Source organism: Babylonia areolata, chromosome 27 (genome assembly GCF_041734735.1).
Source record: "Babylonia areolata isolate BAREFJ2019XMU chromosome 27, ASM4173473v1, whole genome shotgun sequence".
Classification (NCBI taxonomy): Eukaryota; Metazoa; Mollusca; class Gastropoda; order Neogastropoda; family Buccinidae; genus Babylonia; species Babylonia areolata.
The window spans coordinates 5171268-5188767 of record NC_134902.1 but is presented as its reverse complement, the minus strand read 5'-3'; the positions used below and the strand labels follow the sequence as shown (position 1 = coordinate 5188767).

Here is a 17500-nt window from a genome sequence, read left to right as displayed (position 1 = left end):
ATGTCTGTCTCTCTTTCTGTCTGTCTGTGTCTTTTCCGTATCTGTCTGTCTCAGTCCTTCCGTCTCTCTGTCGCCGTCTTTCTTTCCCTTGCACTCTACCCCTCTCTGTCTCTCTGTCTGTCTGTCTGTCTGTCTCTCTCTCTCTCGTTGTCTTTGTTTCATCGTTTTTGTGCAACAGAATATTCTTTTGTTTTCATAAATTGGTGTGTGATTGTTTCACAGTCAATGGCAAATTTGAAATGTCTTGTTGGGCATGTGGGTTTGATAGTGATCCTATTTGTGTGAGGGAGTAATTCGCGCGTTTCTGGGTCAGTTTATATATCTACATATATGTGTGTGTGTGTGTGTGTGTGTGTGTGTGTGTGTGTTGGAGGGAGACAGAGACAGAGAAAGAGAAAGCAGCAAACACATCACACAAACCTGAATCAGAAAGAAAAAATAAAACAGAAGCAAAGTATGATAAAGACAGAAAGACAGAATTCACACACACGTATATATATATATATATATATATATATATATATATATATATATATATATATATATTGTCTCCACCCTCTCCCTATTGTATCCACAGTTTCGCTCGTGCACCACACACACACACACACACACACACACACACACACACACACACACACACACACACACACACACAAGATATCAAAACGGTATTTTTTCAGTTTTTATTATTTGTCACTGACGGCGATGGTTTCCATAAAGACACAAGAAAGGAGGCAGACTAGACTTGTCTTTCTGAGGTTTCATGGATTAAACGCCCCTACCAAAAACCATTCTCTCATTTTATCAGCGAAGTTATGGGACAGTTCACAGATCGAATACATCCTTGCTCTCCATTAATGATATTCATAACATTAATTTTTTTTTCGGAGATATGTACAGATGATTCCGTTTTAGTAAAATTTTTAATAATCACCGAGTTTTTTTTTAAAACAAAATCAAAACTAGCCTTTAGTGTTAATCAGTCGACTTAATTGACGAGATCAAAGGTGGAGGAGGAGGTAGGGTAAGAGGATGATGGACGTGACCTGGTGTTTCCTGCATACGTAAATCAGCAGAGGGACACTGGCTAAATGATTTCAGCGTTATTTTCCAGTCTTTACCAAACTGTAGCGTGTACGTAATCGAGGTAGGATGTCTTTTTAGCAGTCTGCTGCCTGTATAACAGACGTGACATGCCCTGTCATCACGACATAGTTTTCGAAACGTGCCCGCAAGCTGAAATCGGCCAGCGGATCTTTTTTTGGTTTGTTTGTTTGTTTGAGACATTATGTAAAGCGCAGGTAAACCATTTTTTCCCCGTTCAAATAGACGATACTGAAAAATTCAAATGTTAGATGTAAGGTACAGTTATATTTTGATGGGTTCTTGAAAAAATAAAAACAAACAATCGGTGGTGTTTAGTTTGTTTCAGTTTTAATATCTAAAGGAAACCTCGAAGTGTGCGGACTGATTCATAAACGCTACATCTCTCTCTCTTGCTTTCCACTTGTGTTAATTACACCCCACCCCGCCTCCCACCTGTTCTTTGCAAGATCACACACACGAAACAGCTGGAGACGGTCTTCACCCTCTCCCTATTGTCTCCGCCCTCTCCCTATTGTCTCCACCCTCTCCCTATTGTCTCCACCCTCTCCCTGTTGTATCCACCCTATCCCTATTGTGTCCACCCTCTCCTTATTGTGTCCCTATTGTGTCCACCCTCTCCCTATTGTCGCCACCCTCTCCCTATTGTCTCCACCCACCCTCTCCCTATTGTATCCACCCTCTCCTTATTGTGTCCCTATTGTGTCCACCCTCTCCCTATCGTATCCACTCTCACCCGCTCTCTATTGTGTCCACCCTCTCCCTATTGTCTCCACCCTCTCCCTATTGTCTCCACCCTCTCCCTATTGTCTCCACCCACCCTCTCCGTATTGTATCCACCCTCTCCTTATTGTGTCCCTATTGTGTCCACCCTCTCCTTATTGTGTCCCTATTGTGTCCACCCTCTCCTTATTGTGTCCCTATTGTCTCCACCCTCTCCCTATTGTATCCACTCTCACCCTCTCCCTATTGTCTCCACCCTCTCCCTATTGTCTCCACCCTCTCCCTATTGTCCCCTCCCTCTCCCCATCATCCATGGAGCCATCCACCGTCTCTCCCCTCCAGCCCTGCCCTAGTAGAATACATCCAACAGCAATGGCTTACTTTTTCTCATGTTCGTGTTGTTGTGGGGTTTTGTTGGGTTTTTTTCCACCCCGATAAACAACTAAAGTAGATATATAGATGGATAGACAGACAGAGACTGATGGACAGAGATAGAGATATGAAGGTAGGGAATGTGGGGGGGTGGGGTGGGTGTGTGTGTGTGTGGGGGGAAGTTATGTCACTGAACATTATCAAATATCTTCAGGCAAAATATACGAAGAAAATACGAAGTCTTCCAAAGGTTTAAAAGTTATTGCTTCTGTCGAAAATTATTAGAAAAAAAAAGAGGAGGAAAAGCCCCTTTCACGTGAAACGTCCTTGAAAATCGAACGCGCTGTGACAGTCAAGACGCGTCTCAGATTTTAGTGCTGGAAGGTTCTCCTCTGTTCGTGAACTGTCAGTAGTGTCTCTGCGCATTACGCCTGAGAAGGTGCCCTCGGAGTTCACACCGGATCTTCTCATGCCTTTCAGACATCGGACTCTGAACGCTTTCCCAGTCGCAGCATTCCCATAGGGCGCTTTCCGAGACGGAGCATTCCCATAGGGCGTTTTCCCAGGCGGAGCATTCCCATAGGGCGTTTTCCTAAACGGAGCATTCCCATAGGGCGTTTTCCCAGGCGAAGCATTCCCATGGGGCGTTTTCCCAAACGGAGCATTCCCATAGGGCGTTTTCCCAAGCGGAGCATTCCCATAGGGCGTTTTCCCAGGCGGAGCATTCCCATGGGGCGTTTTCCCAAACGGAGCATTCCCATGGGTCGTTTTCCGAGACGAAGCATTCCCATTGGACGCTTTCCTAGACGGAGCATTCCCATTGGACGCTTTCCCAGGCGGAGCATTTCCAGTCCACGCTTATCGGCAGCAACGTCGGCGTCATCTGCTTCCACTTCTTCTTCAGGGTACTGGTTCAAAAGTTCCTCGATTTCTTCAGGGTCTACTGCGCCGTCCGAAAATTCCTCTGGCAAATACATGGGGCTGTCTCCGGCCAAAAAGCTCTCGTCCTCATTGTTGCTGTCGTCTGCCTCCGCTGGTGCCGGGGCGTCCTCGCTGCTGGCTGAAACACACACAGAGAGAATTCATGGTCAGTGGGATGGAAGCGAGGGAAGAAAACGAGTTTGTACAAGCATTGAATGATATATGTTGGATGAAATGAAGAGACGACAGGGCTGTTTGGGGTGTGTAACCGCTAATTTAACTCTCACGATACGAACGGCGAAAGAGACGACGTTAACAGCGTTTCACCCCAATTACCATCATCAAAATATTGCAAGCGGAAGGCTCTTATACTGAAGAGGTGAATGTTGACAAAGAATACCACAGTTCTGACGACGGAAGCTAAAGGTTGGGTCATTCAGACACCCACTGGACATCCGAGGGGTCTGTGTAGAGGAGAAGAGAGGACTGGCCGTACTGAGTGAGTTAAACCTTTCTACTACTACTACTACTACTACTACTACTACTACTAATTATTATAATAATTTCAATAATAAATAAATGTAGCCGAGCGCTCAGCATAAATAAATAGTAATAATAATAATAATCATAAATGATAACGATAATTTAAACCTTGCTTCAAAGCGTCCAGCGAAAGTAGTAATAGTGTGTGTGGGAAGTGTACCAGGAGGTAGACAATGGATGGTGGCGCTTTACGCTGGAGAGAATGAGGTCGGGTTTAGCTTAAGGACCGGTACACAGGTACAGACACGGATACAGAATAATACTTTTATCATCTCAAACACGAGAAATTCATTGGTGGTGTAAAACACAAACAATACACGAAAATCACAGTCATTCAACATGTATACATAAATTTTCTTCTTTTTGTTGTTGTTGTCGTTGTCTGTTTGTTTGGGGGGAGGGGGGGGAGGAGATGGGGGATTGGAGGAGGGGGGGGTCAGTTTAATCATAGCCAAAGGCGATTTCTTTCTCTGTAGAGAGTTACGGATTGCATTCACAAAACTGAAACTTGAAATTTGAAACATGAAACAAACAGTGGAAGTGTCGTTATATTTACATCATCACAAGCGAATAGAGAATGGCAGAGAGACAGAGAGAGACAGAGACAGAGAGACAGAGAGAAAATAAAAGAAAATCAAACACAAAACCCCGTCCAAAAGGGGGCGACGATGCTGCAACAGTCATGGGACTTTTTCACGTTGCCAACTTAGGGGGGGGGGGGGGGGGGGGGGGGGGGGGGGGTGGGGGGGGGTGGGGACACAGATTCAGTTCTCACTCCAACGACGGAGACACCATTCCCATTTCAGACAGTATTGTCAGTTCTGTCTGTTAACCCCCCCCCCCCCCCCCCCCACACCCCACTCCCAAGAACGACCAGATCACGGCTATCGGAGACGTCACCCTCCCGCCGATCCCCTTAAAGAAGCCGTGTCTCGGGGGGTTATCAAAACGAGGCGGCACGTGATCAATAACTCCTGTCCAATGGGCTGTATCTGGCGAGGGCTTATGAATATCATTGGCGACTGATGAAGTGGGGGAGGGGGGTGTGGGGAGGGGGGGGAACCTTGGCCGCCTCGACGGAGAAGCAAATGGGGTGTGCGCTTCTGTCGACCGGCAATGATGTTGTGTCTTGTTAGGGCCTTTCTTTTGCCTGGACAGCTTGTGTGAGAGAGAGGGAGAGAGAAAGAATTAGAGAGTGAGAGAGGAGACAGAGAAACAGGAAGAGAGTGAACGGGTAAGAGAGAGAGAGAGAGAGAGAGAGAGAGAGAGAGAGAGAATGGAGGGGGGAGAGAAAGAGAGAGAGAGAGACGGTAAGAGGGTGAACGGGTGAGAGAGAGAGAGAGAGAGAGTGGGAATGGGGGGGGGAGAAAGACAGAGAGAGAAAGAGAGAGATTGGGAATGGAGGGGGGAGGGGGGGGGAGAGAAAGACAGAGAGAGAGAGAAAGAGAGAGAGAGAGATTTATTCACACAGGCTATAGCCCCTCATAAGGTGTATATAGAGCTGAGTCGCGCATTCACATTGGTCTTCATTATGTGACATTTACGCTTCACCTTTTGAGTGCTTTCTAGATGCTTTTTACATACGCTCAATAGATACATGGAGTTAGATAGAATGCAAATGCGAATATTTTATTCAGATTAGACCACAGCCCTTGTCTGAAAGGGGTATCACATAATCGTATACGCATAGAGAGAGTGAGACAGAGACTGAGACAGAGAGAGACAGACAGACAGACAGACAGACATAGAGACGCACGAACGAACACTGGTGCACGCGAACAAGACAGAATGGCTGAGAACAACACAGTTCCAGCGATTGCTCGCGATGTGATGTTATTGAAGCGCTGGAGAAGTTTACGTGTCCGTGAGTGTGTGATTGGAGAAGGAATGTCGGGTGGAGGCAAGAACTCGTGCGTGTATCGGCCGACATTTGTGTGTGTGTGCGCGCGCGTATAAAATTATTATGTTCGTGTGTGTGTGTGTGTGTGTCGGTGGGGGAGGTTGGAGTGGTTATTATGTTCGGGCGTATGTGTGTTGTGTGTGTGTGTGTGTGTGTGTGTGTGTGTGTGTGTCGGGGGGTTGGAGTGATTTTGGGCGGTCGGAGGGTGGGGTGTGGGGGGGGGGGGGCTGGGCTGAGAGAGAGAGGTGGGTGGGTGGGTGGGTGGGGGAGGCATAAGTAGGGGAGGAAGAGGGTTTTGGAGAGTGTAGGGATTTTATCTACGTGCTCAAACGTTTGTGTGTGTCTGTTGAGAACATTGAACGTTTTGATGTCTGTCCTCTCTCTCTCTCTCTCTCTCTCTCCACTTCTCATCTTGAAGTGCAATAAAAATGGGAAAAAAGGCCAGATTCATGACGCATTTTACCCTGCATGTTTTACCAACAGAAGACGACAGACAGACAGATGACGCAAAAAGCAAAAAAGAAATAAAGACGTCGAGCAGAGTAAAGTGTGTCCGTGGGAGAGAGAGAGAAGAGTCACCCAAAAGGGAACAGGAAGAGAGGGAGAGAGAGGGGGAAGAGATATTAGGTGGTGTTTTTTTTTGTTTTTTTTATTATCCAGAGAGAGAGAGAGAGAGAGATTCACAAATATAAAACGTCACTGAACCGCTAATCCGCCGGTTGATACAAAAAAAGCATTCCATTAGTGGCGGAGGAATTTTGCTTAATGTCCCGTCACACATATCGGTGATTGAAGACATTTTGTCAAAGTATTTATGAATACATTTGAGTATTATCGGTTAGAAGGGGTGGGAGATGTGAATGAATGGAGGGTTGGGGGAAACTGAGCAAATGAGGGTGAAATGAGGGTGAAATTTGAAAAAAAAAAAAAAAAAAAAATCTAAATACAATTACAGGAAATTACTTAAAAGGACTTCGTAAAAGAGAAGTCGCATTCCATTAGTTCTTGGCTGTGGAATCATCAGAACTTGAAAGCAATCATCACAACAAATTTGAACACAGTCGTTATAGGAACTTGAGCGTGCGTCTTGTCCAAACAGATACATAGAAAGCGACAGAGAGAATCGCACAGTTTATTGACGAACCTATTAGCTTCATGTCAGATAACTAGTTATTCAGTGCTAAGGTGTTGTGAACGTTTCCTTGTTCAGCTCTCTCCATACGAACGGCGAAAGAGACGACGTTAACAGCGTTTCACCCCAATTACCACCATCAAAATATTGCAAGTGGAAGGCTCTTATACTGAAGAGGTGAATGTTGACAAAGAAAACCACAATTCTGACGACGGAAGCTAAAGGTTGGGTCATTCAGACACCCACTGGACATCCGAGGGGTCTGTGTAGAGGAGAAGAGAGGACTGGCCGTACTGAGTGAGTTAAGGGATTGGAGTCTTGCAGAGAGAACGACACAAACTCCGTAATTATATAGAGAGAAGCTAGGGTGGCAAGTTATGATCTTATCTGGGAATCTGGCCCTACTGGGACCAAGACTCCGTCATTTTTTTCTGGAATGACGCGCAGACACCGCCCGTATGACTCAAAATACACTCTCTCCCGTTGGGAAAAGAACGTGAGCGTGTGTTGTAGTCCATAAAGGATAGACAGACGGACAAGGAGAATGACAGAACGACCCAAACTCCCCAGTTATTGACGAGGGAGGGAGGGGGCGGTGGTAAGGTATGATTTTTTCTTTGGGAAACCTGGCCTTAACGTCAAGATATTTGAGGACAAAGTTTGACTCATTTTTTTTATGCAATGACGCTCTCACATCGCACGTCTTGATCAAAATACACTCTCTGCCGCTGGGAATGGAAACTGAGCGTGCGTCATAGTCCAAAAACGACAGAGAGGACGATAGACAGAACGATCCTAACTTACAATAGAGGGGATAGGGGGATATGTTCTGATCTTATTTTGGAACCTGTCCTTGAAGAGATATGATAACCAACACTGCGTCATTTTTTTTCTGCATTGACGCTCTCACACAGCATTAAATGAAAATACGCTCTCTCCGTTAGGTCCATGGTAACCTTAAGGCCATCTCACACGTGTAAAGACTCTCCTTTAGGGCCATTGTAATCTTAAGACCGTCCCACACGTTTAAAGACTCTTGCCTATAGGCCCATTATAATCTTAAGGCTGTCCCACGAAAGACTCTTGCCTGTAGGTCCATTGTAATCTGAAGGCTGTCCCACGAAAGACTCTTGCCTGTAGGTCCATTGTAACTTTAAGGCTGTCCCACACGCGGTAAGACACTTGCCTTCAGATACATTGTAACCTTACGGCCGGCCCACAAGTGTAAAGACTCTCTCCTTTAGATCCATTTTAACCTTAAGGCGATCCCACACGTGAATAGACTCTTGCCTTTAGAGCCATTGTAACCTAAAGGCTGTCCCAACCGCTTAAAGTCTCAATTGTAACCTCAAGGCCGGCCCACAAGTGTATAGACTTACGTGTAGATCCATTGTAACCTTAAGGCCGTCCCACAAACCTAAAGACTCCCTCCTTTAGGTTCATTGTAACCTTAACTGTCTCCATACGAACGGCGAAAGAGACAACGTTAACAGCGTTTCACCCCAACTACCATCATCAAAATATTGCAAGCGGAAGGCTCTTATACTGAAGAGGTGAATGTTGACAAAGAATACCACAATTCTGACGATGGAAGCTAAAGGTTGGGTCATTCAGACACCCACTGGACATCGGAAGGGTCTGTGTAGAGGAGAAGAGAGGACTGGCCGTACTGAGTGAGTTAAGGCCGTCCCACAAGCCTAAAGACACTCTCCTTTTAGGTCCATTGTAACCTTAAGGCCGTCCCACAAACCTAAAGACTCTCTCCCTTAGGTTCATTGTAAACTTAAGGCTGTCCCACAAACCTAAAGACTCTCTCCTTTAGGTTCATTGTAACCTTAAGGCCGTCCCACAAACCTAAAGACTCTCTCCTTTAGGTTCATTGTAACCTTAAGGCCGTCCCACAAACCTAAAGACTCTCTCCTTTGGGTTCATTGTAACCTTTAAGGCTGTCCCACAAACCTAAAGACTCTCTCCTTTAGGTCCATTGTAACCTTAAGGCCGTCCCACAAACGTAAAGACTCTCTCCTTTAGGTCCATTGTAACCTTAAGGCCGTCCCACAAACATAAAGACTCTCTCCTTTAGGTTCATTGTAACCTTTAAGGCCGCCCGACACGTGTAAAGACACTTGCCGAGATGATGGCGTTGTAAGAGAGGCAGCCCGGAGCGAGTTGTGTCCAGAGGGAGATGGCTGGCGCCGCTGTCTGAAACCAGGGTGACGTGGGAGTTGTTTGGAAAAGAAATAAAGGTGGTGGGGGCTAGGGGGTGGTGTGGGGGGGTGGGGGTGGTGGTGGGGGGCGGGGGGGGGGGGGCGGGAACAGGCTGCCCGTCCTGTTCCCTGACAAAGAACTAATAGAATGCTGCAGTCTTCGCTTCTCTCCCCCCCCCCCCTTTTTTTGTGTTTTTCCTACCGCCTTTCCCCATTCTGCGTGTTCTTGTTGTTCTTCTTTGTCTTCTTCTTCTTCTTCTTCGGCCCCTCTTTCTGTGTCTGTGCATCTGTCTGTCCGTCTCTCTCTGTCTGTCTCGATACCCCCCCCCCCATATATATATATATATATATATATATATATATATATATATATATAATATCGCTCCTGCTGTCTCTGTCACTCTCAGTTTTTTTGTAATTTTCTTTAAAAAATTTTTTTTTTTTTTTTTTTTTTTTTTTTTTTAAATAATAATAACGCTGAGACAACTGGTGACTGCCCTTACAACAACAACAAGAAGAAGAAAAGATATAAAAACATAGTGATCGGCCCAAAACAAAACAAAACAAAAACAAAACAAAGCAAAACAAAACAAAAGCAAAAAAAAAAAAAAAAGGAAGGAAGGGAGAAAAAAAAAAAAGACAGAGAAGAGAAAGAAGAAGGAAATTTAGAGAACCCGTCTAGACAGGATAAGGAAGGACACTAATTGAGCAGTCGTTTTGCTGTCTTTTTCTTCTTTTTTTTCTCCCCCTCCAGCCTGATGGAGGGAACAAAGAAGGGGGGGGGGGGAAGACAGAGAACAGAAAGAAGTGTGCAGAAGAAAAGCCTTGACGACAGACCCCTCACTCCGGACATTCCACATCTTTTTTTAGTTAGTTTGATTTTTGGGGGGCCAGTGCCATGGTCACTGTCCTGGAAAGCCTATTTCGCTTCCACTCTCTGAGACGTCTGAACAGAAAAACAACAACACAAAAACAAACAAACCATGAAGATTTGTCCGTTCCGAACGCTCTTTCTCCCTCCTCTCTGTCTCTCTCTCTCTCTTCCTTCCTTCCTTCCTTCCTTCCTTCTCATCTTTCTGTTCCTCCTTCTCTTCAGCTAGCTCAGACCAAGCTTCATCCTCTTCCGTTGTTGTTGGTTTTTTTTTCCTGTTTGTTCTTATTTCACGGATGGTGATTCTTTGTTTTTTTTCCCCACCCCTCCTTTCTCAATTCGTGGGGCAAAGGTGAAAGCATCCTTTGCAGGGAAGTGGTACAATTCCTCTCGTCTGTTTTTTGTTTGTTTGTTTTTTGTTGTTTTTTTTTGGGGGGGGAGTAGGGGGACAACGGAGTCTGTGTGTATGTGTGTGTGTGTGTGTGTGTGTGTGTGTGTGTGTGTGTGTGTGTGTGTGTGTGACAGAGTCAGGGACACATACAGAGAGAAATAGAGAGAGAGAGAGAGAGAGAGAGAGAGAGAGAGTTGCGGAGAGAGAGAGAGAGAGAGAGAGAGACAGAGAGAGAGAGTTGCAGTTTCAATTTCCCAAGAAGGCGTCACTGCGGTCGGACAAATCCATCTACGCTACACCACAATCATCTGCTAAGCAGATGCCTGACTAGCAGCGTAACCCAACGCGCTTAGTCAGGTCTTGAGCACATGTAATATATATAATTTGTTTATCAATCAGTGGATTTCTGCTACATAATGATGCCAGAGGACAACACTTTTCGTTGCCATGGGTTCTTTTACAGTCCGCTCATAGTGCGTGCTGCAACACAGAGCCTCGGGTTTACCGTTTCATCCGAAGGACTAGACGCGACGCTCAGTTTGATTTTCCAGTCAAACTTGGGGAGAGAAAGGCAAGAGCGGGATTCTTCTTCTTCTTCTGCGTTCGTGGGCTTCAACTCCCACGTTCACTCGTATATACGCGAGTGGACTTTTACGTGTATGACCGTTTTTACCCCGCCATGTAGGCAGCCATACTCCGTTTTCGGGGGTGTGCATGCTGGGTATGTTCTTGTTTCCATAACCCACCGAACGCTGACATGGATTACAGGATCTTTAACGTGCGTATTTGCTCTTATGCTTGCGCATACACGTGAAGGGGGTTCAGGCACTGGCAGGTCTGCACATATGTTGACCTGGGAGATCGTCAAAATCTCCACCCTTTACCCCACCAGGCGCCGTCACCGTGATTCGAACCCGAGACCCTCAGATCGAAAGTCCAACGCTTTTAACCACTCGGCTATGGCGCCCGTCAAAGAGCGGGATTCGAACCCACACCCCTCGCGGACTCTCTTGTATTGGTAGATGAGCGTCTTGACCATTCTGACACTTTCCTCTCTCCCCCCATTGGCTCTCCGTTGGCCAGGCCAGGCCCAACGATTCCCCAGTTTAACTCACTCAGTACGACCAGTCCTCTCTTCTCCTCTACACAGACCCCTCGGATGTCCAGTGGGTGTCTGAATGACCCAACCTTTAGCTTCCTTCGTCAGAACAGTGGTATCTTTGTCAACATTCACCTCTTCAGTTTAAGAGCCTTCCGCTTGCAATATTTTGATGATGGCAACTGGGGTGAAACGCTGTTAACGTCGTCTCTTTCGCCGTTCGTATGGAGAGAGTTAAAAACGGATATTACCCGAGGCGCTCTTGGCCTGCGGGGCAGAGAGGACTACCCAGCTGCAACGAGATAACCATGGTGGGAGTTGAACAGCCTCTCTCTACCCCCCCCCCCCCCCCCCCCTCTCGCCCCACCTCTCGTATTGAACTGTGAGCACGTGCATTGATCTCTTGTCATTTCACAGGCACGGGATGCGCGCGTGAGGTCGATGAATTTGACATGCGCAGTCGAAATTGACCACCCTGGGCACGGGGGAGGGCCAGGGGCTGGTTGCTGGTGCAAGGGGTCTGGGGGATCGTTTTCAATTACTGGAAATGTTTTCAGCTCCAGCTGATTTGTTTGAATGTTGTTTTGTTGTCGTTGAATGTTTCTAATTATTTGTTGGGTTTTTGTTGTTGTTGTTGTTGTTGTTCTCGCGCCTTCTTACAAATCGTTTCTTTCTATCTCGTCCGTTCGCCAAATGCCATCCATCTCTTGTCACATTTCTAGGGGGGATTTTTGTTGATGTTCTCTGATTCTCTGTGTGTGTGTGTGTGTGTGTTTGTGTGTGTGCGCGTGCTCTCTGCCCCCCCACACCCCTTCGTCCCCTTAACGGCAGCGAATCGGTTTTTTGGTTCAAGGGAACCAACCTCCAAGACAATGAATGATGATAATGAAACTCTGACGCCCAAACGTTTCTCCTCTCTTCTTGGGTGGATGGGAAGGACAAGAGAGAGAGAGAGAGAGGATTAAAATAATCAAGAAGAAATGTGCTATTTTTGCTCAATCACAGACTACTTTGTGTGGGTTATCTTAAAGAGGAGTGAATGAACATTCTCCCACCTCCGGGCAATGGGCAAAAGATGAGAACGGAGGCATGCACGCCTGGGGAACTCTCAAAGAAACGGGGGACGACTCATCTGTCGTCTGCCACTGCACGATAACCTTCCCAACATCTTCCGCATAATCTCCCCTGGCACATTTCAGCTCTGGGCATGCGCACTGATCTCCCGCCTTTAAAAAAAAAAAATTGTTTAATTTCTTTTTAATACAAAGGAAAGATGACCGGTGGTGTTGAAAAGTCGGTCATGGACAGCTTTGAAAGCCTTTTCAATTACTGAATTAGTTTTGTTCTGCCTGTCACCTCATTCAGTTGAAATTAGTCAGTATTTTTGTGTTTGTTTGTTGTTGTTTTTTCGTTTTTTTTATTGTGTTTTTTTTTGACTCACTTGTGTAAACAAAGTGAGTCTATGTTTTAACCCGGTGTTCGGTTGTGTGTGTGTGTGTGTGTGTGTGTGTGTGTGTCCGTGGTAAACTTTAACATTGCCATTTTCTCTGCAAATACTTTGTCAGTTGACACCAAATTTGGCATAAAAATAGGAAAAATTCAGTTCTTTCCAGTTATCTTGTTTAAAACAATATTGCACCTCTGGGATGGGCACAAAAAAAATAATAATAAAAGAAGCCTAATTATATGCAAACTGCATTTACTGTTATATTTATATTTTTTGTATTCTCTAAATTTGGCACTTTGACCTCTTATTCTGACAAAACAACAAGAGGAGTCATTATTATCATTTTTTTGTTCAAACAGGAACTTCTTTTGCGAAGCATGGAATTTTTATTTATTTTTGCAAACGTTTTTGGTGCAGATAGTAAAAAAAGGGAAATTACTCTGTAATTAATGCTAGGGGACGTAATTTATCACAAGTGAGTCTTGAAGGCCTTGCCTCTCTTGTTTTGTTTTGCTTTCGTGAGCTTTATGGTGTTTCTTTCCCTGTCGCTCTGTGCCCGAGTGGCATCCATCTTCGGGAAAATGGTTATTTTGAAAGCTGGAATGAATGAGTGGGGGATTAAAGTCGTTGATCTCTCATCTCCTTGGGCGCCTTTTCAGAAAGAGGAAAGAGGGGATAAATCCGTGAAGTCTTCGCGATGTTGGTTTTGTGTGTGTGTGTGTGTGTGTGTGTGTGTGTGTGTGTGTGTGTGTGTGTTATTATTTTCTTCTTATCCCTTCTGATGATTAATAATTTCCTTTCTAGAAATTTCCACTGCGTTAATCTTGCGTTTCCGGCAGTTCCTTTTGGAACCGAATTCCAAAGTGAGAGCCGACAATCCCATACTTTGTCAGTCTGTTTTTTTTTCTGTTTCGTTCTCTTTGTGTCTGTTTCTCTCTCTGTGTTTGGCTTAGTAATACAAAAGAGAGAATATTCCAGGATATAGATGATAAAGACGCGACACAATCTAAAACTGAAAATACAAAACGGAAATCACAGACTCAAGCACTTGCGATAACAATTTTGTCTCCGACACCTAACTTAACGACACATCTATTTGTCCATGAACAAAGGCTACACACTAAATGACGTAAAATAAACTTCACAAGCCTTCCTAAAACGTGATGTCGTAAATAGCACCTGACGTCACAGACGATCCACCAATCTGTGGAAAACTTCGCTGCCAGTCAATGTTATCTATCACAGAATCACAGAAATGTTTGGCTATAGGCTAAAAGCCTTTTGCCCTCATAATCAGTGTCCATTTATGTGCTTTTGGATCACTTGTTGTGAACAGACCCTTGTTTAAATCAGGCACAGTGTATACTACATTTATCTACAGCTCAGTAAAGATTTAACTCTGTGGAAAATACATGGTCCTTAAACTTTTTGTCATGTGATTTTTGAAGGCGTTTACCGATGGTGCATTGATGGTGTCATAGGAAAGGTTATTCCACAGATTTATGATACCGTTAGTAAAAAAACAAAAACAAAAAAACTTGCGGAACTGGTTAGTTAGGAAAATAGTTTTGTTTATTTTGAAGTTGTGCCCTCGAGTTTTATCGTATTTTGCCATAGTGAACAGGGAAGAGGTGGTACAAGGATCATAAATATTGTGCATGATCTTGTATACTTCAGTGAGATCACCTCTTAACCTTCTAACCTCTAGGCTAGGCATAATAAAAAGAGCCAGGCGCTGCTCATAACTAAGATCTCGAGTACTATTGCTAGTTATACACTTGGTAAATCTATCAAGTCGTGAACAGAAGGAGTATAAAAACAGCTCTAAGCGTGACCATCTTTGGACGTGAATATTGTTCTGCGTCAAACGTTTGTTTTGATTTCAGCGTTTCGGTAATCGTATGTATGATTCGATTTATTTTATTTATTTATTTATCTATTTTATTATTATTATTATTATTATTATTATTATTATTTATTTATTCGTTTATTATTTTAAAAAAATTATATTATTATTATTTATTTATTTATTTTATTATATTATTTTTTTGTACACCTATAGTTGACTTCATCAAGTTTTTGCGCCTTATACATATTATTATTAGTAGTAGTAGTTCTTTTTTTATGTATTTATCTATTTTTTTTTTATTTTTTTTTAAAAATCTTTTATTATTATTATTATTATTATTCTTTTAAAAAAAATTCTCAAGGCCTGACTAAGCTTGTTGGGTTACGCTGCTGGTCAGGCATCTGCTTGGCAGATGTGGTGTAGCGTATATGGATTTGTCCGAACGCAGTGACGCCTCCTTGAGCTACTGAAACTGAAACTGAAAACTGATTCGATTTGTTTCGTTTAGTGATTTGTTGCTTCCTTTTCGTTCGTTCAAAGCTTAAAACTTTTTTTCTTTTTTTTTTTTTTTTTTTTTGGGGGGGGGGGGGGGGGTATATTTCCAACGAACAAATACGTTCTGGGAGTACCGCCCCGTATTATTACAGATTCTAGTTGCAACTATTAACAATCATAAATAGATACAAGACGTCAGACTTCTTGTATTCACTGGCAGGTAATTGAAAATTGTGAACAAAATAATAAATGAAAAGATATTGATCAGTTGGATCTACGAGGAAGCAAACAATGGCAGAGAGAGAACTGTGTGACGTTAGTTCATGTCAAGGTTTCCAGACATTTTTTTGTGTGTGTCTGTGATGAAGAATACCTGTCTCAAATGAAAAAAAAAACTAAAACAAACAAATAAACAAAACCTTAAAAAAATCAAGGAAGATAGCAGAAAAAACAACAACAACATTCAGTAAATATTTTTTGATACCCCACCATTAATCCCCAATCAAAACGCAGGTCAATATGTGTTAGTTCTCGTTATAGATGTCATCGTCATTGTTCGTAATGTCATGATGTAGGTCTACGTTAACAGTGAAGTATTTTTTTTCTTCAGGCTTATATATCCTCATCAAACTTAAAAAACCAGAATCCGCGACAACTGACCGAGAGACTACGAAAAGGCAAGCTTTACCACACAAAGTAACGTTTGGTCGATACGAGTTTACAAGTTGTCCATACGGTCCAAATATATCGGTAGAAAAAAAAAAAAGCATCCTAAAATTCGGAAACTGCAGAGTCTGTTTCGGTAAGTGAACGACCGAATGCGACCCAGAAGCAAATGAAATGCCACGAAGGCAGTTACAGACGGACAGAGCTTTCTTCATTGGCCCATCGGAGACGGGACGCAAAAGGGCTGGAAAGAGATAAACCGTTCCATTGTGGGGTTTGAGAAACTCGGCTTGATCGCCATGAATAGTGAGTGGGGCCACTTTTATCTGAATCCGGAGAGACCACAATGCTGACCCGACCCCCCCCCCCCCCCCCCACACACACACACCCGACTCTCTCTCTTTCTGTCTGCTTCCACCCCCCACCCACCCCCCACACACGTACACATGCACGCACACACGCGCGCTTACATACACACACACACACAAAGCCGTGCGAGCGCGTGCACACACAGACACACACACTTTACAGGGTGAGAGAAGAGCAAGGAATGGAGAGAGGGAGGAAAAGAAGGGGGGCGGGGGGGGCTCGGCCGTACACACACACACACACACACACACACACACACACACACACACACACACACACACACACACATTTGTAAAAGAGAGAATGTGCATGAAGGAGAGTACGACACATAGATAGACTGATATCACATTGTCGTGATCATTTTTTCTCCAGAAGGTCTGTAGACTTCTATGTTGATTCATTATTTCATTTTGCCCATCGCTCCTGGTGGAGCATAGGCCATCGACGACCCCTCGCCATCGCACTCTGTTCTGGGCTGTTCTGGCCATTCCAGTCCAGCTGGTCCCTTGCTGCTTCAGCTCTGCCTCGGTGTCTCGCCTCCAGCTGTTGCGAGGCCGGCCTCTCTTCCTCTTTCCCTGCGGGTTCCAGGTCAGGGCTTGCTGTGTGATGCTGGACGCTGGCTTCCTGAGGGTGTGTCCGATCCAGCCCCACTTCCTCCGCAGTATCTGCTTGGCCACTGGTTCCTGTCCCGCTCCCTCCCACATATCTTCGTTTCGGATCTTCACCTGCCATCGGATCTTGTAGATGCGCCTCAGACAGGTGTTGAAGAATGTCTGAATCTTCTGCTGCATCGTCTGTGTTGTCCGCCATGTCTCGCATCCATAGAGCAGAACTGACATCACATTGGAGTTGAAGATGCGGAGTTTGTTTTTTTCTATGTTGATTGGTACTTCATAAAAAAAACAACAACCCAAAAACCACAAGTGTATGAAATGTGTGTGTGTGTGTGTGTGTGTGTGTGTGTGTGTGTGTGTGTGTGTTCTGTATGTATATGTGTGTTATATGTTTTGGGGATTGTTTTGTGTGTGTTGTTGTTGTTTGTTTGTTTGTTTAGTGTGTGTGTGTGTGTGTGTGTGTGTGTGTGTGTGTGTGTGTGTGTGGTTTGTATGTATATGTGTGTTGTTTTTTTGTTTTTGTTTTTTTGTGTTTTTTGGGTGTGGGGTGTGTGTGTGTGTGTTTTGTATGTATACGTGTGTTGTATGTTTTGGGGATTGTTTTGTGTGTGTTGTTGTTGTTGTTTGTTTGTTTAGTGTGTGTGTGTGTGTGTGTGTGTGGTGTTTATGTATATGTGTGTTGTTTTTTTGTTTTTGTTTTTTTTGTGTTTTTTGGGGATGGGCTGTGTATGTGAGTGTGTGTGTGTGTGTGTGTGTGTGTGTGTGTGTGTGTTTGTACGTGGTTTGTACGTGGTTTG

The 17500-nt window shown here is 44.3% G+C and overlaps 1 protein-coding gene across 1 annotated transcript in view; it reads right to left on the bottom strand.

Moving 5' to 3' along the window:
* Positions 1-668: 668 nt before the first annotated feature.
* Positions 669-17500, bottom strand: part of LOC143301161 (uncharacterized) — a 118651-nt gene continuing 101819 nt past the window's right edge. Inside the window, exon 2 of the mRNA XM_076615242.1 lies at positions 669-3259. Within this exon, the coding sequence (XP_076471357.1) occupies positions 2676-3259 (584 nt within the window). The 3' untranslated portion in view covers positions 669-2675. The remainder of the gene's footprint in view (positions 3260-17500) is intronic.